Source organism: Taurulus bubalis, assembly GCF_910589615.1.
Source record: "Taurulus bubalis genome assembly, chromosome: 7".
NCBI lineage: Eukaryota > Metazoa > Chordata > Actinopteri > Perciformes > Cottidae > Taurulus > Taurulus bubalis.
In genome coordinates, this window is record NC_136595.1 from 11,462,493 (window position 1) to 11,490,003 (window position 27,511).

The following is a 27,511-nucleotide window of genomic DNA, read 5'->3' on the forward strand; positions in this document are numbered from 1 at the left end:
TTTTCAGCAAAAAAACAACTGCTCCTACACATAAAATGAATATCCTGATGTTAAAAGTAGTTTAAAGACTCCCACTGAATGTATATATAAATGGCTATACTGTTTAAATTATGATTTTTTTTTTTTTTTTTTTTTTAAATATTGAACGCCTGCTATGCGTCTGACGTCAGCCTCTCCTGATGCTTCCTGCACCTGAAAGGAGAAAATAGCTCAGCTTAGATTCAGTTATGTCCATCAACTACATAGAGTAATAAAGTGCTTTGGCACACTGCGCTCACATCCCCAGTTTAATTGGTGCTCATAAGGGACATCCAAAATGGATGACATAACAATATTAGACTATAAAATGGCCAGTGTGAGCTGCATTAGACCTACCTGGTAATGCAGCAGTTCAAGAAGCAGTCTTTCTTCTCCTCAAGTCTGTACATTCCAGAATTGGGCAGATCTTTACAGACTGACATGAATTTGTGCAGCTCTGATGTTGGGATTCCACTCTGCTGCTGTTGCTAAATGAGGAGCAAACAGTGACTGTTAATAGCTTGCTATAACAGCTGCAAATAAAATATTACTCTTCTCTGAATAACCAACATACAAATCATCCTTCACATCAAGAGGTGAGGTAGATAATAGTGGGTTACAATTATCTAAAATGAATAATCCTCACCTTAATAGTGTCATAGGTGTCAGTGATGATTGTGATGAAAAGGCTGAGGATCATGTAGATGAAGAGCGAAACAAAGCTATAGAGGTAGACTCTGCTGAAGAGCCACACCAGGCGGCTCTTCTGCTTCATGTACTTAAAGGTGGGATACATGTCGTCTCCGTTGACGAGGGAGAACAGACACTCTGACACCGTATTCAAGGTCCGAAACTAAAACAAAAAGGTCCAAGAGAAGAAAGAATATTACTTGAATCCATCTGTCAAGATGAACCACTGATGGAAGAAGTACCCATATATTTACCTGGGTAAAAATTACAGTACCAAAGTGTTGAAATACAAGTAACTAAAGTATGAATGCATTTCCAAGTAGATAATACCAAACATACTAATTATGTGGGATAGTCCATTTCCTAATTATAATATTATTGGATTAGAATCAATGATGCATTCATATCTGAATTACTTTAATGTTGCAGCTGGTAAAGGGTGCTAATTTTAACAAATGTATGTACTCCTGCGTAGCTTGTAATATAAGGATAAAAAGTATCTCAAAATACTACTTAAGTAAATGTACTTGGTTACATTCCACCACTGATTACCTACTGAAATGAGAAGAACCTGATTTAGAATTGAAAATATTTTCTGGTTTTTATAAAAGTACAGCCGACTTTTCTTTGCATTATGTAAACGATCCTTACCTTCTCATGATATGGGCCCAGGACAATCCAGCCGCAGAAGCAGTAACTCAGGTAGATTATTCCAGCACAGCAGATGAAACGGATTACATTTGGGAACGCTGCCCTCAGTGTCAGGATGAGAATCTGAAAATGACCACAGACAACAACGGATGGTAAAAGTATCTGCAATGCCACACAGGACTGTAGCGTCTCTTTTAACGGTTCCTGTTATGTGGTGCAATCATCAGGAATAGACCTGAAATAACCTTACAGGTAAAATTTCAAATAAAGATCGTAGCATGTAATGCCGAGATACGATGTTGCACTGCTGGAGGAAAGAGTGATCCCACAAGATGTATGGTTACTGTGAGAAAAAATACCCTTCAACAGAAGATGTTTGTATTAAAATACTGGCAAGTCTATCTTAAACCTGATGAAGAAAAGAGTTTAGGAAATGAGATTACTGGGTAAAAGAGCAAAGCTGATGAGTGTTACTGTTGCAATGGTCTATTGAAAATAATGTGGCATTGGTATTGTTGAACGATTGCAGGACGTGACGCCCATACAAAAACAAATGAGCATGTGTTATGAATGAATGATCTTGTCCTACATTATACTTCCTAAAGTAACCCATGTAGCGGATGACCCCAATCCAGACAAACATGGTACCGGTCCCAAGGAAGATGCTGCAGACATCATAACTCGTGAGGACCTACAAGAAAAAGTGGATCTCTGAAAATGTGACAAATAGACTGAAGGAACATGCACAGTGTAGACGGCTTATAATATTCTTATAATGTAATATTGCATAACAATTGATGTAGACCAACCTCACTCGTACTGTATGTAGAATGCCCCCATTACCTTAGTCTGGATCTCTATCTTGAGAATGGAGCCAATGATGCTCAATGTGTCGCTAACGATGATGAGGATGTACCATCCATTCAAAAACTCCAACTTGTCCGACCACGGGACTTGATTACCAAAAAGGTTCTTGCAGTAGAGTGTGTATTCCTATTTACAACAAAATGAAATACAGGTAGTTTTACTGGTAATTTACTGGTTTTCGGTAGGTAATTGCAATAACCAATTTTTTACGTTCCATTAAATGAAGAATGTAAGTACATGTATTTAAATAACGCATCGAAGCCCAAAATTAATCAAAGAAGTCAGTCATAAAAATGTATGATACAATTGATCATAAAGTCTGTATATTATGCAATGAAAATGTAATGTTTTTTTTTTAAATAATATATTGTAAAATAAAAAGGCACAAATCCCCTCTGTGGCATCGTATGTGATGAATAAAAAGCACAATACAGTTTGTCATAAAATGTAAAAAATATGAGGTGATAATGTCATAAGTCATAGTTTAGTGTGTAATTAAAGTTTAATAACATACATAAGTCTTGAAAAAAGGCCATTGTAAATAATTCCATTCAAAAGAAAATCATGGTTTAGTATTCCATGTAAAAAAAAAGTGATACAAATATCAGAGTATGAATAAATAAATGTCAAAAATATAATTAAAAAAATATAGAAAAAAGATATCGTATAGTATGTCATAAAAATGCCATAGTATAGTATGCCATAAAACAAATCTATTTAGTATTTTTGTGAAAATGTCATAATACAGTTTTTCATATTCATGTCATAGTATATAGTATGCCATGAAAGGTCATGACATATGTCATACTATACAATGAGTCATAGTATAGAATGTCACAGTAGAAATTATAGGGAAAGTATGGAAAATGTTGTTAAACAGTTATTTATTTTTAATTTGTTGTGTTTAAAAAAAAAAAAAAAAAATATGAATACAGGTCCAGGAATGAGCACAGTCCCAATCATGGAGATCAAACTACAGTCAAAAACGTAATGGCCAGCATATTACATCACTAGCAGCAAGAATCAAAATAAAAGGAAGAGAGAACTATAGACAACATATCTAACTTTCTCTCTGACAATCAACATTGACCAACTAACTAAAACTAAACTGTCAACATGTAAAAAGTTGCTACGTCTATCCTTGAGTATTGATTTGGGGGAGGGCAGGGTGAAAGGTTTTTGGCATTGGCTTACCTTCACTTTATAAATACAGTACTATAATGAAGATATGCATCATATATTTTTGACATATGAGCAAATAAAGTACAGAGGTCAGTTCGATTAACTTACAAACTGCAGTTGAATCCCATTGATCACTGAGCGTGTGCAGAGGGCAAAGGAGGTGATGCACGTTACAATGATGAAGCAGTCAAACAGCACAGTCAGGTATATGTTTCTAGCAGCTGAGGGAACAGAGAGATTACAATTACTCTCACCTGAGAACGACGAGCACCTTAAAACTAATTTCATGAGCGGTAAAGCCTCAGGCTTAGAGAGCAGCCTTAATGAGTCCCAGAACATGAGCTGAAAGTAAGATGATTCATTTGTACACACTAAATTCAGCTCAGCAAACTTACACGCTCCAGTTACTTTCCAGTCTCTGCATTCATTGATGTCGACATCAGTTTCCAGGTCAACCTTTATCCTGCCGCTGTGTGCCTGGTTGTCGAAAGTTATCTGTTAACCAGAGTCATGTTTGAGAGGAGGAAAGACAATTTTAGAGAAAGGACGACATCCTTAAAGTCAAACCCAACATCTGAGCATTCACTTTCCAGGCCCTGAAGACAACGTTGCACTGTACATAGAATGCCCGGTGTGCAAAAATGCCTTCATTTGAAGACTGCTCAGATCTGTGTCCTGAGGTAGTGTCATTAAACAAACATAAGTTCCACACTGACTCTTTTCATTTTCACTATCGCTGTGTGAACAGGTGCAGTGTCGCAAGGAATCATTGCCACCGTTATGGCAGCGATGAAGTGATCAGATGCTTCTTTTAAAGACAAAGTCTGATGTGATCCACTGATGTTTATTGAGCCATGAAGACAAGACAAATGACTTACAGTAACAGTAAAGTCGTAGCAGTCCGGCAGCTCTCGATGTCTCACTGTCTGTAAATTGATGGCCTTCAGAACAAATGTGATCTTGACGAAAAGCATCCTGGAAGACGGAGCAGATGCATTAACTGAGGCTTTTCAAACCCTGTATAAAAGCGTGAGGAGAAGACTTTAATTTAATGTCATGCGCAAACCTTTTGAAATGCAATTCGAAACGTGGAAGTGCTTCCTGCAATGTTGGATGGTACGTCGGATACACTTTGAAGCAATCTGTTAGATGCCACAACAAAAAGAAAAAAGTCAATAAAAAAAAAAAGCAGCAACTAAAATCCTTAAACCTGGAATTCAGTATTCTGTTGTCCCATATGCATTACTCAAACAATCAGGCATACATACCCGTTTGCACATGGGCATCAATTTCAAAGGTCTCATTGCCCGGGTAGATGGTACCGTTTCTGTAGAACTCCTGACACACTAACAAGGGGTTGTAGAAAGTACCATTTTTCTCATATTCGTGATTGCCTACTGTGATGTTGTGCAGATGTCCGTACTAGAAATGAACAGTTAACATGTATTACAACAGTTCAGGGTTAGATTCATGCAGTCAGAATCTACAAAACGAAATGACAGATTCAAAAGAACATGAACAAAGTTCAATCCCATGACGAGCTACATCTTGTCATGTGAGCTTGTTAAGCTCTATGGGCACACATAGAGGCAGTTATATAATGCCAATAATGATTTACAATACACAAAAGTAAAAGGAGAATGCATCACTTGGATCAAAATAAACTTGTGCCTCCTTTGTGTTCCTCACAAGGAAGAAAACAAAAGGAAAGCCAGTAGTCAGGTACCTGTTCCAGGATGTAATCGATGTGATCATAAACCTCAGCCTGTCTGTAGACGGCGTACGTATCCATGAGTCCATCAACATAATCTTTCAAGAAGAGGTGCTTGAACGTCATTAGATTTTCCTCCTTGAACGTGACAACCATCTGGTTGCTCAGCCCAAAGGACACCAACTAAGATGAGAGGGGAGTGTTATCAGGGTGGTGAAGCAACACGATTAACATATGTTCAGGTCATGCCTGAGCTTTTTACCTGGATAGTAATAATGGCAATCTTGATGATTTGCAAGATGAGTTTCCATGGTTTACGTCCACGAGCGTGGTACTTCTCACAGGGGTTCATGAAGTAATATTTGATCTTCCTCCTGAGACACTCCACATTGTCCGGCTCCTCCAGACACTGATGATCGTGGTCTGCCCAAAGAGGGGGGCCATTCGCCTCATGCACGTCATACAAGTCACTCGACTCCTCCATATCTACAATTAATACGACATGGATGATTCACATTCAATACAAACTTGCATTACAATATCAAGATCAATTTATTGTGAGGGAAAAAATGCTCAATGATTGATCCATTTGCTTTTCATTTACATGTTTAGACCTTGGTCGAAAACAACAGTCAACTTCACAATGAGCTTGAGCAAAGAAGGTGTTTAGTTTATGTGGACATCTGTAAGATGTAATGCAACCAAATGCAATTACCATGCAATAAATTATTTATTTTAGAAGATTATAATGTGAATTTGTCTATTTACACTGTGTTAGAGAGATTGTGATTCAACTCATATTTCTTGAGACCTTAGTGAGGGTGTTAGACTTCCTCATATTAAAAGAGAATGTGTTCAGTCTATTTCCAGACTTAAAGGGAACAACACAAGACAGAATAGAAACACTTCCTACTATTATGAAATCCAACACCCTTGCCCTACAAACTATGGCCCAAACAAAAAGGTTAAACGCTTTATATAGTATTATATGTATAGTATAGAGGTCAATGAACGCCTCATTCATAACACAACAATTCCCTCAGTCTGTTACAGTATTAACAAAAACTGAACATTGAGGGAAATATTTAGGTTTTTCTTCCTCGTTTTATTTCCTATGAGGAAAAGATCAACAGCAACACCTCAACAAAAACAACACATGAAGCTCTAAACGCCCTTAGTTCTACTCTAGTTGCCTTTTCCCACTTTGCAAATGGATGATCAAACCGTCTGTAAGGAATAAGGAAATGAAGTCAGGTGTACCTGCATTGTTGAACAAAACACAACAGCTCACATTCTTGAACCTGATCGGCTTCCAGCTCAGGCAATCTATTAAATATGCATTACTTGTCGTGTTGACGTTCAGATGATATCCCGTAGAAATAGATCATATCCAACAGTGAACAGGAACTTAAACTAAGCCGATATACTCTTACATTACTTACCAATGTCGCGCTGCAGGTGAATCAGCCTGTTGCTCACCTGTCAACTGTGTTGTGTCCTAAGTGTCCTAAATGTCTCGGTCTAATACAAATCATAAATTATGATATGATTGTTGTTTTACTGTGAGAATCACGACTGAAGTAAACTGATTAAACTGAGAGTTATATGCTTCCTTGTGGTCAAACTCCTCACGCAATGTGGCTCAGGTAACTTCTTACGGCACTGCTACGTCATTTTACTGCCACGACCTGATTGGCTCTTGGATGTGTCAGTCAATATCCCTCTCCCCACAAACACAAACGTACACACACGCACACACTCACACACGTACACACGCACACACACACACACACACACGCACACGCCTGTAACCACTGGCAACCAAACATCACTACCGATGAGCGTAGAGGAAAACGTGTGAAGAGGATTTCAAGCTTCAAAGGTTTATCAATCGGTAAACGACATGTTTATTATTCGTCGTTAGCTTAATTGGTTGATAAACGGTCGGTGTGACGTTCAGGAGCTGCATGTCCAGTGGGATTTACGGTAACAGCCACTAGATGAAACTGACTCGCAATAAACAAACGCTTTTTAGCCAAAGTGCCCGTTTCCTACTGGTAACGGTGCCCTTGCTAAGCTAAAGCTAGCTGGTTAGCAAGCAAGTAAATGATGCTCCACTAACCTTAACGTTAAGTTACTCTGACGTCTCCTTATAGCTGCATTATGATACTGTCACTTTAAAACAACTGTGGAGTTATACATTCAACCTGCATTCATTTGACAAAGCAGTGATGAAAAGTACTTCTACCTAGCTATACCTCAAAGGGAAATATTTACTATATGTTTTCACAACTAAACTTTATATTTACAGATCAATTTCACCCAAGAACATGATGCCTTTTTGGGAAAATGCACCCAAAAGCCAGCCACATGAAGGAGTAGAGTAAATATTAGCTCCAGCTCTCCAGCAAATTCAACATAAAATAGCTGCTCACACGTCAATGCATCAGTAATTATAGGTAAAGTTATATAACATAATACTCTGACTGGGGCGATTGCATCATTTATATTTGTATACTTGAGGCAAGGACAGTTCATTTGTATTGCAACGTTCAACAACATGTGCTTTACACAAGACTGACATTATATTTTTAGTGTTATTGCTGTATCTTTATATATAATCAAGATACAGCGATGATGCTGGAATGTGATATGCTGCTTATAATGATGTATGTATTGCTGAACTTTGTTGTGATATTGCTTCTTTTATCTGAAACCTGATTACTTCCCATATTCCCCACTCATATGAAAAAAAATAGGACATGGCTCAATGTTGTTATCACAGCTAAAGTACATTTTGAGAGGCTCCTCATATTCTTGGATCCTTATTTAAATCTAAGTAAAAATGACAATTTTCTTTTCCCCCAGAAGAGGTCGCCACATGTTTTGATAATGATGTTTGTGGCAAGACACTCTTCTGCCGCTGTGTGTAGCCTGTGTGTGAATTGAAATGTTCACTCTGACAAGCTGGTCAATCAATTAGAAATATGTATCCATAAAAGTAAAGAGTTTGGTGTTTTGAGGAGAAAGCTAACACTGTGTTGTCTGAAACTTTCTCCCTCTCAGTAGTGGAGCTATTCTAAGAGCAAGGATGCCACCCAAGAGAACAACAAGTGCATCACCCAAGAGAACAACAAGTGCATCACCCAAGAGAACAAAAAGTGCAAAGAGCAGTGCCGCCAAGAAGGGGAGAAAAAAAGGTGGGTGTCTGAATAGTAATATAGTATGAATGTGTTTGAACGTATGCATGTTTGTCTCAGGACGATCAAGTGGAGAGACGTGGTGAACTGACTGTTACTACTTCCCATTTAGGAAAAACGATTCCGTCACCTGCACAAGTGGAAAATACTGGTGAGAGAAAGTTATTTACTTTTTCACTTGTATATTTACCCAATCCTGAACTGTTACGTAGATGAGACGATTAAAAAATACAATTTCATTAAAGCGAGTGTAGTGAACTGAATAGATGCAACCATCTAAAATTAAACAACTGGTTTGTATGAGTTTGCAGATCCTGAAGGGAATTTGAATTATCTGAGATTATATTAACTAAATCCTGTAAATCTCACATGGCTTTAGAATACAAATCACTAAAGCCTTTCATTTAGTGTATACTGTACATTTCAAATTGATCAATTTGTATTTGATTACCTTAATGTATCTGATAGGGCAGGGTTCTTTTAATGAACACTATATACCCTTTATTCAGATTCTTCTTGGGTAATGTAGGTCACCTGAATCTGACTTTGAAGTAGAGATGTAACAGATGTAAAAAATCACACTTTACACGTCTTTAAGGAGCTGCATTCCTCTGAAGGGATCTTAAGTGTACTGTTGCATCGCCTTTGGACATGCTCTCTCCTCGGCTGTGGGTCCCATTGTCATGGTCGAGTTCACTGTCAGCATACCGGCCCTGAAGACATGCTTTTGGTTAAATGTCTCACCGAATGTATCTTTTCACTACAGATTAGATCACTGATTGGTTCTGCTTTGTTTATTTATTCATTAATGTCACCCATTTCCATTTTATACAGCCTGCAATATAGATTCAAGTCTGTTACATCTCCTTATTAAACACATGCTAAATAGTTTTACTCTAATCATAACCTGACCCTTAACTTCACCTCTGAACCAATTTCCCGAGGACATTTTATCATATAAGTGATAGGTACTCTTAAATCCCTATTGTTCAGACGTAAATTAGTAAAATAGTATCACCAGAGATCAAAACAAACCTCCATATTTACAGTGCACTGTGGTACATTACACATATCGTACAGTATGAGTGGATTATGCAAGTGAAAAGAAGCCGGACACATTTCAATATCTTCAGCACTGCCAACAACTGTGGTTTAATTGCATTCTTTAGGGTTATGGAACATTGAATATAACACTCTCTTTGTCTCTTAAGCAAATATTTCCCATGATTACGAGTGCCATATTTGACACTTAACTGTGTGAACTGAAGGGTGTTAGTTTCCACTACACTGATTTGGCGTGAGGCCTATATGTTGTGAGTGGGAAAGGTTGACACACCCAGCTTGGAAGTGGTTTCTCAAACTGTACTTTAGCATTCCCCGCATCCCCTCAGAAACCTTGTGGAGAGACTTTGAAACTATCATTATGCAGAGCCTGTTTACTGTAGTATGCCCCGGACTGAGCACGGCCATGACGTGGAGAAGTCTGCGTCGTTTTGTTTACCAAGAAAAAGTGTAGTTGTGTCGGTGGAGCACTACGGTTTTATATTGAAACAATCCTGGTTAAATGTCTGTCACTGAGCAGATTATGTCTCCAGTTGCCGCAGTATTGATCTGCCTCTCACATGCACACAATATGTATTGTTCACAAGGATTACATTTCATCCACTTGTAGGGTGGTCCTCCCTGCAGGGGGGGGCAGGTGAAGTATCGGAGGCGTTGTTGTGCATTTGATCGGAAAAGATGGGGCAAGAATCTGTGTCACAGTTCGTAGGCAGTGATGACTTTACAGCCTGTCCAGTGTGTGAATCTCACTTGATAAGAGACGTTTGGGCTCATATTACATTCCTACTTATCATGCATCATCTCTGTTCTCTACAACTTGATCTCTGCCACTTGTAGTGTACATTACTCTTCTTGTTCCTGTACCGCACTGTATGTTGTTTTTAAACCTTTTTCCTCCATTCAACGTTCAACATTCCTAAACTGTTGGAGGAAAACATTGTATATGCAGGATCAACATGATCAGAAATAAGCTGTTGATATTTTAGTTTTAACTGGTCTATTTAGCCACTTTTATCTTTAATGATTATTTTGATGTGATGATTGTTAATGGAATCTTAGGAAGATATCTCTTTGATGAGCAGACGATGACAGCAACTTGTTTTGTACAGTCTGCAGAATAGACAGAACACATAACCATGACAATTAAACTCATGGCTCATTATTATCCTTGTCAACACCATGCAGCGTTTAATGTTCTGGTTTCTGGCAAAAACATCTTGACTCATGATCAGATTGAACCTAAAGATTGACTTTTATGAGGCTTTATACTTTATACAGGAGAGAAGGAAGATAATATGAACTCTATGTTTCCTTACTTATTTCTTTACATTCTTTTTATATGGGGCTTATTTTTTTAGATCAACATTGCTTTTCCCGAATTACTTTAAAATGTGTAAATGTATTTATGAAAGTAAAAAGTCTCAAAACATCAAAACATGCCGAGTGACCAACAGGTGATGCTGCTATTGAGTAATTTGCCCAATCCAAAATCTGTTTGTGATTTTGAATCCGATGTTCCTAATGTTCTGTCTTCACTCGTATAACTTCCTCTCTCTGCCGTCGTTCTGGTTTATATCGATTGTGTACTCTCTCACCAAGGTCATCCTGATGATATCTTCCCCATGGTCCTGACATCCGCCACTCAGGAGCTCTTTGGGTGCCGCGCTGATGAGGACGTCACAGGGGAGAGCCCTCACAAGCTGCTGAAAAAAGACGACATAATACAGGACTTTAAGACAAGAGCTGCGGTGTCCGATTTCAGCCCTGTAAAGCAGATTGTGCTGGTGAGGCTGATCCATTGTCGTAGAGATCACTCAGACAATACCCTTAAGACACTGTGATGATACAACAGACCCCAATTTAAGGGCTGTGGGAACAGACGGAGTAACCAGTTTAACCTCATTCTCCCTCTTTCTGAGCAAAATTAATTATATAAAAACCACCTCTTGCTTTTAGCATTCTACACACCACTCCAAAAGAAATAAGTTCAAACTTTAAACTTAATGAGACCTGTCAGCTTTCTTATTTGGGACTGAGCCAAGGTCTGATGTACGAGATTCTCTTTTTTCTTAGTTTATAAAGTCCACAACATCAGTCCTGAAGTCTGACATCCACATCTCACTCTGTCATCTACTATCTCGACCAAAGACTGCTGTACAGAGTTGGCAGAATCAATTAAAATACACTGCATTCATTATTTCTGCAGACACGCTGTCATGAAATAGCTGAATGTTGTGAATTCTACGTTCTTTTATTTGACAGGACTACCCAGACGCTGAGCTCTTGCTGGTCTTTGACACGGAGTTCATCTATGGCCAGAGCTTCTACCTGGTTCTGACTCCAGAAGCTAAGGAAAGAATCTCCAACGTAGGTCGACATAGTTTTGGTTTTGGTAACACGGTTCACTTTGTTCTCTTGTTGTTACTCATATTCTGTCTATACTTGGTGTAATAATATGACTAATTATGATAATACATATGTGCCCTGTGTCATTGAGCATGCAGTGTCGCACCAATATCTTATTTCAATTTTATTTTGGTTAAATCCTCTAGGCAGGAATGTTCACTCTTATTTACTTTCCTTTCATATTGAAAGTATGTAACCTTTTGTATCCCTCGCGCTATCAGTAACTGCTGGTGGCAGAGTCCAATTTGTGTAACTGTGTGGGCAGATTTCATGTTTGACATTACAAACATTTGTGTGTTTCCTCTTCTTTATACTGTATGATCTCGTAATGCTCTTTAGGTTCTGCCACCACCAGAGCCTGAGACAGCAGTGCTTGAGGAAGAAGTCATTTCTAAAACCCCAGAACCAAAGCCATGGATATCGCTTGGCAGTGAGCAGGAAATAGATGAAGAATCTGTCAAAGAGACTAGAGAAAAGGTACTGCAGTATATAACAAACACATCACATATGACATCTTTATATATGACATTTTTCCCATTCATTTTTTTCCCTTGTCCTTCCATCAAACCGCTCCTCATCAGCTGTGTTACAAGTTCTCCAAAGTGAGGAGGAAGTTTGGAGCGCCAGTCTGTTTTTCTGACCGCAACACTGCGGATGCTAAGGATGGCTACCTAGAGTGTGCTTCCTACCAAGACAGCAGATTCAGCATCAAACAGATGCAGAGGGACTGTGGGATTCAGGCTGTTTCCAGACTGCAAAGCAGCAGTGCTCAGACACAGTGGTATGCCAGCAAATCAGTACACATAACACAGACTTGTTCCACAGGGGGCGATGCACTTACAAGTTCTGCCATCACCTCAATGCTCTGAGGAAATACGATATTAACACTGAATGCAATATTAAATACTTTGTGAGACAATTTCTTTCTCCAATTAATGCATATACTCATAAATCCGACATATTCATGAAATGTGGATTCACCATGTACCATTTTTCTCTCTTTATTATGTTAATAGTAACAGATGTATTGTACAGTCATTTTTCCATTTTACAGGAAGTTGCCGAGGAATATCTTTACCCAGTACACGCCAACAGAGTTAAGTTATGAAGAAAAAGAGAAAATTCTCCAGTCTGAGGATTTGAAGAATATGTGCAACTCAGTGACCCCGAGGTAAAATGACATATTCCTGAAATTCATGGTGTCTTCTGTCTGCTGCCTCAGGGAGTATGTATTGTACAGGAAGACTGATCGTCAATACAAATTCATAAATTACTATATCAGCCTCAGGGTTCTCAAACCCATCCATTATTACCACTGTATGAACATTAGAATATATATATACAAATATATATATATATATATATATATATATATATATATATATATATATATATATATATATATATATATATATATATATATATTAGAAAAAATACTTTTAAGATAGATACACCTTCTCACTGTGCTAGATTTTGTTACGTTGCCTTCACAGCCCAGACTTTGGGTTTCAAGCGAAAGTTAAAACTTTAAGTTGTAATCTTACACTTTACCCTCAACCCTCCTTTGTGTCCAGGTAAGCAATAACACAACATTTGGAGCATTAGAAAAATGTATACTGCAGAGATTTAACGGTATAATATAAGGCACAAGTTTTGCCAGATTTGACATAATTCTATTTTGTTTGTTTTTTGCAGAGTTTTGCAAGCCCTTCAACAGGAGAGAATCATGAATGTGTTCTTTGATGACTGGGAGGCTCTGGGGACAGCGGCTGAAGACAGTGACTGGTCTCGGAAGGTTTCCGAAGGTTTGATGCTTTATCAGGCCTTCGCTGACCAGAACTACACCAAGGACAAGAAAATCAGCAGCGTTAATTGGCACCCTATCTTCTACGGTAACGTGGAATAATCAATTTTGGTGAATATTTGTACGTGAGAAAAAGATTTTCTCACGTACAAATATTCACCAAAATACTTTATAGCATTAACTCCTTCAATATTTAGCAACTCTTGGTTTAAAATGTCTAGCTGTTTGAAAAATGATGACAACGATAGTGTTGATGGACAATGTTGGCAACAAATATAACAACAATAAATTACATTCATTCTCCCTGCATTTTGTCACTGTAAAAGCATTACTGTTCTTCACTGCTGCTTTGTAATGTTGCCCGGCTGTCCTCACCCATAGAGTAGGTTTCCAGCAATAATAATAGTAGTGTCAAAACTATGATCACTGTGAACATATTCAAAGGGGGATCAGAGTAAGTCCACCAGTTTCTCAATCAGTAAAGTTGAACCCTATCTAAAGTGAATTTGCCCGTTGCTGTTTAGTTGATACATTGGATGTTGTGTTTCTTTGATGTGTGATAGGTGTGATAGCTGTGGCTTTGACGGACACTAACCCAGAAGAAAAAGAGGAGCCTTTGAACGAGTCCACAACGCTTTTCATCAAAGCTTCTTTCATTCTCTTCTATAGCTTCTCCGACCCCTCTGTTCCACAGGTATGGAAACTAGTATTGTTGTCTGAGTGAATGTGGAGAGTTTACAAGCGGGAAAAGAGATTGAAAAGACCATATTGCTATGTCTCTCATTGACAGCATACAAGCTAATTTGCACCTTCTATCTGTTTGAGACACACTTTGATCAAAACATGGCTGAAAGGATTTGCTTACTCCTGCCATTTAGTTTTTTTTATTTGCTTTAGCAAAATTTGAGAGGCTCTATTGATTTGACAGAGGCACTAAATCAATGAAACTGAGCTGCTAAATCACTCAAAAGTAATATGAGTTCTGCATGACGTATGCCTTCACTGTTGCATGCGTCATGCTTTGGTTTCACGGTCTGCTGGAGCAATGAGCAAAGGGTCAAAGTGGAAGAGGAAACCAGAGACTATATACAAAATAATATATTTTTTTAGTGTGGAGAGTAAAGTGCTGTATTCCAGTCTTGCAGGTAATTTTAAACTCCAGGAGATTTAAACATGATGCAGAAAAATGACTTCTCTGTAAAACCATCCTGCCCCTCCTGGGTCTTTTCCCCCCTTTTTTTCCTGATGAAATGGAATCTGCTATATGCACTTTGGTTTTGTGGATTAAAAGCTGAACTTCGCATGGCGAGACTAGAATAAATAAATACTCAGGATGGCAGGCACCTAATACATGGAAATGTCTACTTTGAAATATAATATTTCTGCCCTGTGTATGTGGGTTTCTGTGTTGTTTGCAGTTGCTGCTGGAGTGCCCAGATGACATTTTTGCCTTTGACTTTTGCCCCTCTGATCCAAATATTATCGTTGGCGGATGCATTAATGGCCAGGTGCTGACTTTGACTCTACTCTGCATCTCTGGTTTGCTGTATCTGCTGCCTTTTCTGCCTCGTACTAGTTTTTGTACCTTACCACTTTTTCATGCCCCTCATTTTATTATCAGGGAAAATTCTTCTTCTTAATCAATTCCAATGGCATGTTTCTGCTGTTGTTGATGTTTTCTCAGGTCGTGCTGTGGGACATTTCTGCTCACGTCACGCACTTACAGGGAACACAGCCTGGTAAAAAGGTTCCTGTCAGCACTGACCCATTCGTAAGTACCCTGATCCTTTCTCTTATGTGCACAGTGTTGATACACTAGCACATGGTGTTCTGTATCTGGTTGGTGTATTACATGTTGTATCTTTGGCTAGTGATGATGTTAGTTTGGTTTATTCAAGTATGGGTCTCAGTGTATAAAAGCATGCATCATATTTGCTGTAAAGACAGGCTGTGCTGTATGACAGAGTGAGATGATGATACGTTGACTCCTGAATTCTCCCCTCATCCTCACTCTTTCATTAGATGGGAATGAAGTGGCCTAATGGTCCTTTTCAAGCCAGCCACAGCTGTCAAAACTAGTTCTACAACCCTACTAATGCCAGGAGTAAATCTCAAAGAAAGTTATATAATTAAATGACTCCACTGCCAAAGAAAAAAAACAGCCTAGAAGACCTCGACAAACACCACAGTCAGATTGAAGTGACCTAACTGAATAAAGAAAACACTCTTGACTGAAGACTCAAACTTCAAAGAGGGCTTCTCTTGTGGCTTAACATCATAGTAAACTAATATGTCCATGGCATAGCTGCCCTGTTTAGATGCCATTATGCAGAATAATACAGAGAGGGAGGTAATGATACGTGACAAAAGACAGGGCTAAAATTTATCCCACAATGTTGCAATTGCATAAACTTCTTCATAACCTGTTGAGAGATCCACAGAACAAATATTAAAGCAGTTCTGTCCCCGTAGAACATTTTCTACTCGGCTACTGTATTTAAATAGACATATATGCCCTCGTTTTCCAGCCCCCATTTGCTGTGTGTGCTTTTATTGCCTCTATAGTGGAACAGCTGTCTCATCCCTGTTCTCACTACTTTCTTCTCTTTTGCTTTCCCCTCTACCACCCTCTGTACCTTTGTCTATTCTCTTTGTCCTTGTTTGCTCTTCATTCCCCAGAGTCAACAGCATCAGATCACATACTCCAGCTGTTACACAAGCCTCATATCCACCATAGTTTGCCCCATAGAAAATAACACACAAGCAAATCAGATCACTCCCCTCCCTTGTGTTTGCAATGCAAACATTGGCAGTTGTATTTACTAAAAGGCTTTATTTCGATGTTGAGTGCTGTGAAAGCTGCACTATACCAGCACCTGTTGCTAGCTTATCAGATAAAAAAGAATTCTAATCCTCCTGTATAGATTTCTGTTCTGTTCACACCCTTTAAATCTGCAGGTGCACCGCAGTGTTATTGAAATAAATCCTTTTACACATTCTGTGCATGTTTCAAGATTGAAGGCACAATATTTGAACTTATATGTTGCAAGAATACATCATTAAAGTGTACTTTGTTTGAATATCACACTGGACCATTTTAAGATGGCTGTTAACCGCAGTATTAAGGCTTCATATTTAGATGGAGATGTCAAAGCTCACTGGACTCACTGTACATGCTGTGCCTTTTGTGTTTGACCTTCCACCAGGACCTCGAAGACAACAAAGAGATTAAGACTCCTGTTGTGCGCTTCTGTGCAGTGTCTGCCTTAGAGAGCAGCCACAAAGCACCAATTACTGATGTCCAGTGGCTGCCACCAACATTTGAGGTACACAGAGCTGAAAGCCAGAGGGGTTGGAAGGAGGAGTAGCAACTGCAAATCTGACATTAAATAGTCCGAACACTGTTCACGTAAAGAGTTAATTGACATTTTCCATCAGGAGTGCATTCGGTAGTTGCTGGGACTTTATTCTAATCACTATTTCATTTGGCCTATCTTGATTTGTAAAAGGTGTTTTGTGTGACTACACAGAAAAACATTCTTTAATGTGTTTTCCTTATCTCAAGCCTCTTGTATCATATCTAAAGTAAACATTGTGGCATACTTAAGGTGACTAGAGCACATTTTAAAATGTCAAGTATCTTATTGCTGTAATAATTTCTATATCTAGTTCTTGAATATTCACAGATATTGTATCTGGTTGAAAGCCACTTGAATGTAAATAAGTCTAACAGGTAAGGTAACAGTGGACGTAGTCAGGGCAGAAAAAAGGCTGTGAAGGAGATAATGATAGAAATTGCACGGTTCAACAGGAAAGTAAGGAAGGATAACACTGTGCCACTGCTACAAAATATTAGGATTTATATCAAGATATGTTTTGTTTTCATACTGACAAACGTTCCTTTTTTTTTTATTCTGCAAAACTGCTGCAAGCCTAATAGTGGCCCAGCATCTAAATAGTATTGACCTGGAGTGATATTTGCTGCAGTGACACTTTGGTGTAAATATAATGGTAGCAGCCATAAAACATACAGTAACACTAAACTATGGTCACACATAGATTCACTACATTATAATAGTCCATAGAACATGTGGTGTGTGGGTTAGTTTTCCTAAAATCTTGTTCTTCATGAAACAATGAATACATTATAATTCTGGTGTCCCACTGGTGCGTAACCCCCGTGTCTATATAGCGAGTTGTAATTTATCATGGCAACCACTGGTACTCATCTGGATAAGTGTAATAAGGCAATCATCGAAGTGCACCAGAGCATATTCTTCATATAATAATAGCTTTTTACTAAACCTGACAGACATTTGTTGATTGTGCGACTTACTCTCTTTCATTAGGTGACCAAGACGGGCTTACCAGTGGAGAACAAGTACAAGATATCTGCACAGGTTGTCACCTGCTCCCCTGACTGGTAGGTCTTACAGGAAAAGTCTTGATTTAAAATGGTAAATTAATGAAATGATTGCAGGTCAGATTACAGGTCCCACTAGACTTTCTCTCTGTACTGCACACTGCTTGCAGTTACTGGAAGCCACCACATTGAGAGAAGATGCTGCGTTATACCTTTAGTTAGAGAATGACAAAGCCCCCGGGTCTACAACAGTCTGCGTCAGTCAATATTCACCTTGTGTGTTTTTAATTATCAAAAAAAGGATACATGTTTTTATTCATTTTCAAAACAATGTTTATTTTTCACTTGTCTCTCTCTCCCTCTAAAGTGCTATAATGTTCTGGGATGTGCGAGTGTCAACAGTGAGCCTGTCAGCGACAGACAGGAAGCAGAATGTGGATCAGAATACACCCGGCAGTGTCTCCGACACTTTCAAACACCTGGACCGCACATGGAAGCCTCTGTTCAGGGTATACTGCAGGGTTTAGGGGGGCAATACAAAATTTATGTTTACAGGTTTTTTTCCTACTATGTCCAAATATTGTGATAATATACAGCAAACCAAATAGCCATTGTGTTCAGTAGACAACTATACGTCCACCAATGCTGTCAGAAAATCATTCTACCTGCAAATATAAAATTAAATAACGGTTAACATATCAATGCGTGATGATGAAGCCTCTAACACAATGTATTTATCGGATTGTGTTAAATGTAGATTACACCTGCATTTAAATTCTTTTTTAATTTATAAGCTTTCAATCCTTTATTTTTGGAAGAAAAAATATTAATTTAGATTAGCTATTCCCCTCTTGGCATTTTCAAGAAAGCCAATCACATTTCTTCTAATACAACCAATTAAGCAATTGTTTTTTCATGAAGGCTTTGAGTTTGACACAGTACAACATTTTAAACCACAATGTGAATGTGACGAACTTCATTTTAAAAGCTCCGTGTATGTCTATGTTATCAAATGGGGCTGATTTAATGTATTTTAGTGTGCAGGTTCTTGCTCGTAGTCCTTTATTTATTTCAAATAATGTGTTGTCTCTGTCAGTATCTTCAAACGTCTTCTTCTCTGCCATGTGCTAGGTTTCCCTACCAAAGATGGATACCAGTGGAGAATACGCTCCTCTGAAATTCAGCATGGAACATTACACCTGTACGACTAATAATGCAGCCCGGCCCACAGGTGAGGGATCTTACCCTTCAGGCTGGCTTGGTGTGTTGGTTTGCTCCTGTCTGTTGTACTGCCTCTCCCTTCTACAATCAGTCACACACATGAGCCTTACTCAATTACAATTTGTACAATACGCAAGTGTTATTGTTGGATGCAAAGCACCTCTTAAAAGTGGGTTGTAATAACTCACTCACACAAAACAAAACTCAATATGTGAATTTAAAATGTAAGACACACTATTTCAAAACAGAAATGTACACTTACAACAGCAAGAAAATATAAAAAAAGCTGCATTGCTCCTTTCTTTTACTGTCAAAATTGCAGAAGCTATGTTTTGAGTAGTCCAATTTTCCAATTTACACTTTGAACCAGCACATCACAGATGAGACGAAAGCATGTTCTGTGAAGCTACACACTTTGTAAAATGACTGGATTCTGAATCTTTGTGTGTTAAAAAAAGTGAAGAACAATGTTTGCAATGAACATTACAAACATAAATATTCCATGTCTAATAATTCTCCAAAGTGTGTGCATGCCTGCCAGTCTATTTTTTTAGGGGGTGTGGGTTTGATCTTTAGTTCTACTCTGGATGGTTGAGCACAGTGATCAGTAGGGTAGGGTTTACTCAGCCCTCAGATACTCTCATTCTCTGTCTGTCTCCCTCTTCTCTCCTCCGGTTTCATAGCACTTTATTAAGTGATACTTCCAAAACAAGGCCCTCATAGTTGCAGAGCATTGGCTTCGCTGACTGTCAGCTCTTTGCAATATGCTGCTGCGGCTCCTTTAGGGCCAGACGACGACCGTGTGTGTCCTGGCTGGTCAAGAAGAGACCTGTCTTTGTCTGGTGAAGGTCTGCCTCTATAAACACAGCTTTGGTGGCTGGCGGTTATAGATATAATATGTTCAGTAACTGAGGCAATAAATCTGTTGCAGCCCCTCGGGCAGTCTTTTATTAAGCTTTTAAATAATCTCTGTGTGATTAATACTTAGCTACTTCAAATGTTTGACTCACAGAGTCTACACTGTCCACCTCTGAGCTCTATATTCAGCAAGTTTGATCTTTGCCTTTTGACATCTCTGATGCTGGATTCTCTTGCACTTTACAGCAGTCGCCACAGTAGAGAAGCTGCCCCCTGCCCTGCAACAGCACCACATGATTTTTGCGAGCAACCCCTCGTGGGGATTAGGCAATAGTTGAGCAGCAGTGCGGTGTGGGGAAAGGGAAACAATGTCTACATCTGTTGCTGTGCAGTATCGTCTGTCTCACATCTTTACACACATCTTAACCAGGGGAAAGTGGATTTAGAAGATGTGTGATTGGGTAATCGGATCTGACCTTCAAGATCTAATCTAACAGAGTGAAGCTGAGACTTGATTGGGAGCCGCCCGCTGATAAGGGGGTGTGAACGGATAGTCCTGTACTGTCCCTGACAGACAGTTGGGCTTTTGTGACGGAAAAAGGCTTCTTCCATCACTACCAGTCCTGCCTATTTCAACCCTCCCACCCTTCTCCCTTAATGTCTCCCTTCTTGCCGCGGTCCTCACTCCCACCTACACCTCTTTTGTCTCCCACTCCCCCCTTATCCCCTCTTACCAACCCATTCACCTCAGCCATACCCCTCCCCACCACTTTCTCTTTTGTCCTTCTGTCGTCTTGTTCATGGTCAGATTACAGAGTAGGCCGCACCAATGCCACTGTTCAATCTCTTTTGTTTCCTTACTTTAAATAGATGTTGTTAATGTTCCTCGTCTTTCTTTCCTGATAAGTCGCTTGTGTTTTGCCTATTGTTCGTTCCCTTACTGTTGTGTTTTCCTTTGGTTTGGGATTGTTTTTCCTTGCAAACAAAACCCAGACTTACTTACTTTCTACACTCTTCACTGATAGAAGCAGCTAATGAAAATGATGATAGCTCAGAGGTCATCACAGACTACAGCCAGCTCACAGTGACCTCAGCTAAAACACTCACTACTCTGGAAGATGTCAATACCAAACTCTTTATTGGAACAGAGGTAAACGAAACAAAAACAAAAAATATGAAAAGGTGTGCCGTTTTTTTTTTTGGTTCCCTTTTAACATATTCCATGATGTGTATGTTTTTAACGCCAGGTAGGGGAGATTATTTACACGGACTGGAAACTGATGGACGACTCTGGACGGCTGCACAGTGAGTATTCTGGTTTTAGCATTATTAAAGTCAGTTTAAAGAAACATAAATTCATCAACTGTAAATCCTTAGCTTTCATCAAAACAGACCAGAATGCAGTTGTTTAAGCAGTTTAATATTATCCACAATAGTAATTGTATCCTCAAATTCTTGAGACAAATTAAGCAATTGGCAATAATAAATTTAATCCCTAAAAATAATTCTGCTGAAATTCTAAAAGTTATATAAATCGCCATGACTAGTATAAGTCAACTCTTTGGTTTGGCAGCCATGTACTCATCATTGACATAGAGGACACAGAGGACACAGAGGGCTAATTGTTCCTTGGATTGCATTGCCCTGTTTCTTCTGTTGGAGCAAATTACTGGCAAATATAACGTGAGCCTTCTATTTCTGTCCCTCCTCTCTCAGGTGCTAAGCCCCTCCACTGTATTCGCATCCATAACCGGCAGGTGAATGCGGTGCAGCGGTCGCCCTTCTTCAAAGACATTATTTTGACAACAGGAAGCTGGAACTTTGCCATCTGGAGGGAGGGAGTCATGGTAACAACACCTGTCACTTCAATTACCGGAGCAGATAATGCAACCAGTCAAAATCATACCCATATACTCACTTGAATTATAATGAAAATGGAATGAACACCAAATATCAATATCATATTATCCTAGACTTTAAACATTATCAATACCATATAACAAAATAAAATTCCTATTATATAACATATATCCGACCATAGTTGTTGCATTTCAAATCCATTGACTCTGTTTGACGTCTTGTCCTCCGACTTCCAGGACGGCCCCATCATCCTGGCACCGAGCTCGGATCAGGTGTGCACTGTGGGATGCTGGTCCCTGTCCCGACCATCTATTTTCTTCATTGGGAAAGAGGACGGCAGCATTGATGTGTGGAACCTGCTGGAAAAGATTATTGAACCTGTGCAGGTCAACGCACACGTCACCAATGCCAAGATTACCTGCATCAAACCCTGGATAGCCTCCTGTGAGTTCTTGCCCTCTTTGGTGCACAGTAGAGTAGTTAAGATACACGTATGATTTACTCGTTTTATTATTTTTTTATTCTAACATGTGGGTATCTCACCCAAAGCAATCAATCAAACTTTATTTGTATAGCCTCTTTAATGTAGGCCAGAGCCATTCAAAGTGCTTTACAGGTGACACGCATATAATAACTCAAAACAGTAAAAATAATTTGAGTCTGAAGGTAATGTTAAAAACTAAGAAAATAGATATAACACTAATTAACACAATAATAAAAATACAAAATATGAAAATACTTTTAAAAAACAATACTGTAAATACAAGACAAAAAGGGGAGTAAAACTATTTAAAACACAAATATAATTTTAAAATGATTAAATAAATAACGACCATAAACATTATACTTTACTCTCTGCATACGTGGAAACTCTCTTGCTGCTGCTACTGCTTAGATATGGACTGTGCCTACATTTCTGTCTTTTTTATTTATATATTTTTTTACAACCTTAGTGATGAGTTCCTTGTTGTTAGATTTATTTTAACCATGAAGCTCATTTACTGGACATTGTTTGTACATACAGCTAAGCAGCACTTCCTGGCTGTGACTGATGACCTTGGAATGCTCCGTGTTTTTGAAATCCCGAAGTTACTCTATGTTCCCTCCAAGAATGAGGTAAGACAGTCCAACCGCCTCCTATGTACTCACTTTAAAGAAGGTTATCAGTTGTATATTTACTTATTATTTTGCAAAAATAAAAATGAATGTACCGTTGATTAAGGTTAACATTGAGATAACATATCCAACACTGCAGCATGCATGAGTCAGGGGCACAAAAACCTCCAGCGTTGTCACAATAATTGTGATTATGGGCAGTTGTGTTATTAGTCAAGAGTTTGTTTAAATTTGAAGCCTGCTAAAAAGTGCCTTTCTTTTTTGTCTGTATGCAGAGTTTGCGTGTGAAGAAATATTTGGTGGAGGTGGAGGAAGACAGGTTAAAGGATCTTTTAAAGAGTGAGGAACTGTGGGCACAACAGAAGAAGGAAGCTGAAGAACTCACAAAGAGGATAGTGAGTTGTGGCGTCTGACTGTAGAAAGAAATAACAAGCTTTGTGCTCTCCCAACCATTAAGTGAAGTGGCCTCAAATGAGGCCTTGTGTCTTCTGCTTCACTCTAACCTCCCTGACACTTGTATTACCGAACAGTCTGAATATACAGTGAAACCAAAAGTTAAAAGCGCCTACACCAGTTCTAAGTTGATGATGGTAACGCTGTAGCAGGTCATCCCTCTCTCTCTGTCTTCTCTTTTTCAGTTTCTCTTTGTCCCCTCATGTTTAATTCAGTCAGATCGTTATTTGATCCACGGCAGTGTAGTTATTGACAGCCAGTGGCTCGGAGTGTGTCCGCTAACTATAGAAGCTAAACGTTCTAATCTCAATGCAGATGGATTTTGCTTTGTTGCAGTATGCTCTGACCTCAAGGTTCTATGCTCTGACCTCAGGGTTCTAAACTCTGATCTCAGGGTTCTATGCTCTGACCTCAAGGTTATATGATCTGACCTCAGGGTTCTATGCTCTGACCTCAAGGTTATATGATCTGACCTCAGGGTTCTTTGCTCTGACCTCAGGGTTCTATGCTCTGACCCCAGGGTTCTATGCTCTGACCCCAGGGTTCTCTGACCTCATGGTTCTATGCTCTGACCCCAGGGTTCTATGCTCTGACCCCAGGGTTCTCTGACCTCAGGGTTCTATTCTCTGACCTCAGGGTTCTTTGCTCTGACCTCATGGTTCTATGCTCTGACCCCAGGGTTCTCTGACCTCAGGGTTCTATTCTCTGACCTCAGGGTTCTATGCTCTGACCCCAGGGTTCTCTGACCTCAAGGTTCTATGCGCTGTCCTCAGGGTTCTCAGACCTCTTCCTGCTCAAACTGAACAAATTGACATGTGAACAATTAAATGATGAGACTAATGTTGTCTTCATTGTCAGTGTTCTTTCAGGCCATTCCTGAAACCACACACGTTTTGGCATAAGGAGAAGATGTCTTCTTCTTTTAGGACTGCTGATAGATGAAGTCGAACTTAAACTTGAACATTAATTAGTTAAACATCAAGGGGTTAGAATTCAGAGGCAACATTTAGTTGAGTGCAGCTTTATAACATGTTACCTAGATTGAACCTGAACATTTTTGCTTCATAGAGAGGAAATTGTCAGATCTTTGGTTTAGAAGAAGTCTAATTCTTCTCTGATGTTTGTCTCCAGGAACCTGACAAGCCAGTGAAATCCCTTGTGGAGAATGAAGAGGAGAATCCACGGATCCTGGAAGAAAGCGTCCTGAAGGACATTGGCCTGTGGCCGACCACAGCCGACACACAAGATGCCTGAATTACACACATCCACCACACATCTGCAAGAAATATGCATTTTATATGACATTTTCACTTTTTCTATATGAATACATTTGATAGCCTTAACAGTTTTTTTTAAATAATAACTCTCTATGTTGACATAATTCATTTGGAATGCTTTTGTTTGTGTCTTTGTTGCGGTATTCACAATATTTGTCATTACTGCTAATGTCTGAATGCATTTAAAACAAATTAAAATATGATCTATTTGTGAAACATGAGAACATGTAAATTGAATCTGCAATCGACATTCAGATAATTTTTTGGTCGATGCTTCAGAGTCAAACATGGATAGTTTTCATCAAACCCCCATCTGAGATCTCGTTACAGGGTAATGCCATCCGTTTGCCCCCTCGGCCCCAACGCTCCCTGAGGATACAGTCTGGAAAACCTCAAGTCTGACCTTGTCAGGAAGTCATTTTATGGCTCTTTAGTGTCATGATACTTATTTGTTGTTTTTGTTGAAAGCTCCTATAATACATAACTCAATGTTTTATGGCTTATATTGTGTGTTGATAGAGAAATGTTTTATTAAAGTCACTGTCCTCCCTCTGGCACTGAGAGTAATTACACAAACACTGTTGACGCATGGTTTAGACGTAGGTTGGAGATCAGGCTGGGAGTGAGAGCGGCCTTAGGGTCAGATTCAATTCAATTCAGTTTATTTTGTATAGCCCAAAATCAGAAATACAAATTTGCCTCAGAGGCCTTTACAATCTGTACACATACGACATCCCTGTCCCGGGACCTCACATCGGATCAGGAAAAACTCCAAATGAAGATAGTAAAAACCCTTTCACAGGGAAAAAAGGGAAGAAACCTTCAGGAGAGCAACAGATCCTCTGGCGCTGGGGATTGAGCTGAATGTGTGTTCCTACAGCTCCACTTACTGCAGGTCTGTCTCCCTGACTGTGTAACGTGGAAGGACTCCTTTGTAGTGACAAATTAAGTTTTTCAGCTAATTGAACCTCATCCACAATGCTCTCAGTCCCCGAGCAGCCAGCTGTTTTCAACAAGAAATCTCTAAAGAAATCCTGTACACTACTTGCTCAGCACCGAATGATGAGGCAAAGTTAGCAACTAGCTAGTGAACATTGTGGAGCATTTAACAGCTGAGACAGATGTTTTTCGGAGGAGACGGTGGAAACAGAGTTAGATGTAAATATTCGCTAGGTGGCCACAATCAGACTCTAAATTGAAGCGAATGTTGCTCTCTATCAAGTTGTTCAGTATAACATGTTTTGGTAATGATTCTATATGTCAGTGTTGGGTGATGGGAGAGCAGCTCTTGGCAGCTGATGGACGGCAGAACAAGCCGTCTGTCTGCAGAGGGCTGCACCTGAAAGAAGTGGCCTTGAAATGTTGTCCACAGCAACAGGGAGCAGTGGGAGTAACTGTTCACACAAATAAGTAGCCCTGCAGCAAAACAAAAGTGTGGTGTCATTCATTTTTCAAATTTCACCACAATAAGTAAGATTTTTACCTTTGTCACATTGATCACAACATTTCTCAGAAGGCTGTTTCTGTGTTTGAAAGATACTGTAACAGAGCACAATTCGATTAAGTTAATTTGTTTGCAGGACGCTCACAAAATACGCCTCAGCACAAATTGTTGTGTCTTTTGAGAGGGAATTTTTGGTCAAAGGAATAGTTCTACATATCGAGAAGTATGTTTCTCTCGCCGTATGCTGCGACGAGTAGCTCTCCATCTCTCTGGACTCTATTAGTTTCGCTCCTTCATGGGGATCAAATAAGCACGCCTCAGAGTGCTGGGTCCATCTCAGGTCAAGAGCAGCTCAGAAAACCCATAGTCACAATCTGCCCCAAAAAAAGAAGCTGTAGAAACAGAGGGAGGGGGGGTCGCTGCATAATATAGGGCAGCTGTCTTTTGCCAGGTTTTCACACTGCATCTGAGATGCCTAAAAAAAGAAAGGGAGAGGATTGAGAGAACAGATGAACAACTTCCATACATATGTTTGAACGCTGGGTGAGAGGGGGAAGGAGAGGGAGAAATAAGAAGATGGGAAGAGATGGAAACAGAGTTGTTCCCCCTCAAGAGGCGTGAGCTGTGGTCGACTTCAATCTGGCCATGACTCATTCACGTGGACGGTCCTGTCACGGAGCGGAGGGGGTGGAGGAAGGTGAAGAATGGGCTGATGTGAGGGTGTGAGGGTGCACAGAGACAGGCGTCCATATGGCCCCTGAGGCACCAACAAGGCCGGGGTGACAAAAGGGGCTTCTGCTCTCCAGTCGTCCCCTCAAACCTCTCTGGGAATTCTGTTTTGCAGTCCCTCTCCTCTGCGGAGCCTCTCACTTTCTCCCAGGCCAGCGAAGGAATGTGCTTTCTAAAAACCAACACACACACGCACACATAAAGGGAGTGTCCTCACCTTCTCTGGTTAGTTATTATTGTAATGGCTGATGCATATAATGTTGTGCAATTCAGTAAGCTTGCTTGCAACTTTAACACCTGTGGTATTTGAAGTTCCACATACATATACAGAGACGTTTGCAGATAAAGCTCTGCTGCTTTGCACTCACTCTTCCTTAATGTTTTGGACAACAGCACAGCCATTAAACCCGGTGACCCCCCAGCAATGAAGGATGAAGGGTATTCATGATGATGTCAGATTTTCCCCAGTTGATTTCTTCATCTAAATCCACGAGATTACCGAAAACACAAAAAATAAATTGTTAACTAAGGGGAGGTGTCTATATGGGATGGATTGTCAGCAGTCCAATTTTTTATCACCAGTTCTTTCAAGTTTTCAA

At 39.5% G+C, this 27,511-nt stretch overlaps 2 protein-coding genes across 2 annotated transcripts; one reads left to right on the forward strand and one right to left on the reverse strand.

Annotated features, from left to right (window-relative positions):
* Positions 1-99: 99 nt before the first annotated feature.
* On the reverse strand, positions 100-5,603 carry mcoln3b (mucolipin TRP cation channel 3b; the record flags this gene model as incomplete). The annotated part of the gene is made up of 13 exons (XM_079220752.1): positions 100-192; positions 376-506; positions 665-871; positions 1,360-1,482; positions 1,949-2,050; positions 2,203-2,352; positions 3,517-3,629; positions 3,804-3,903; positions 4,287-4,383; positions 4,475-4,550; positions 4,677-4,830; positions 5,135-5,302; positions 5,382-5,603. 13 exons carry the CDS (start codon positions 5,601-5,603, stop codon positions 153-155), a joined length of 1,683 nt encoding a protein of 560 aa, XP_079076878.1. The 3' UTR covers positions 100-152.
* Positions 5,604-8,210: 2,607 nt separating this feature from the next.
* dnai3 (dynein axonemal intermediate chain 3) lies at positions 8,211-24,716 on the forward strand (the record flags this gene model as incomplete). The annotated part of the gene is made up of 21 exons (XM_079221554.1): positions 8,211-8,319; positions 10,981-11,165; positions 11,644-11,748; positions 12,145-12,264; positions 12,369-12,568; positions 12,842-12,958; positions 13,483-13,679; positions 14,155-14,285; positions 15,010-15,099; positions 15,276-15,362; positions 16,798-16,917; positions 17,941-18,014; positions 18,322-18,463; positions 19,086-19,185; positions 21,059-21,183; positions 21,281-21,338; positions 21,750-21,880; positions 22,130-22,337; positions 22,918-23,009; positions 23,285-23,404; positions 24,594-24,716. The coding sequence occupies 21 exons, from the start codon at positions 8,211-8,213 to the stop codon at positions 24,714-24,716; spliced, it is 2,634 nt and encodes an 877-aa protein (XP_079077680.1).
* Between the last annotated feature and the right edge of the window lie 2,795 nt (positions 24,717-27,511).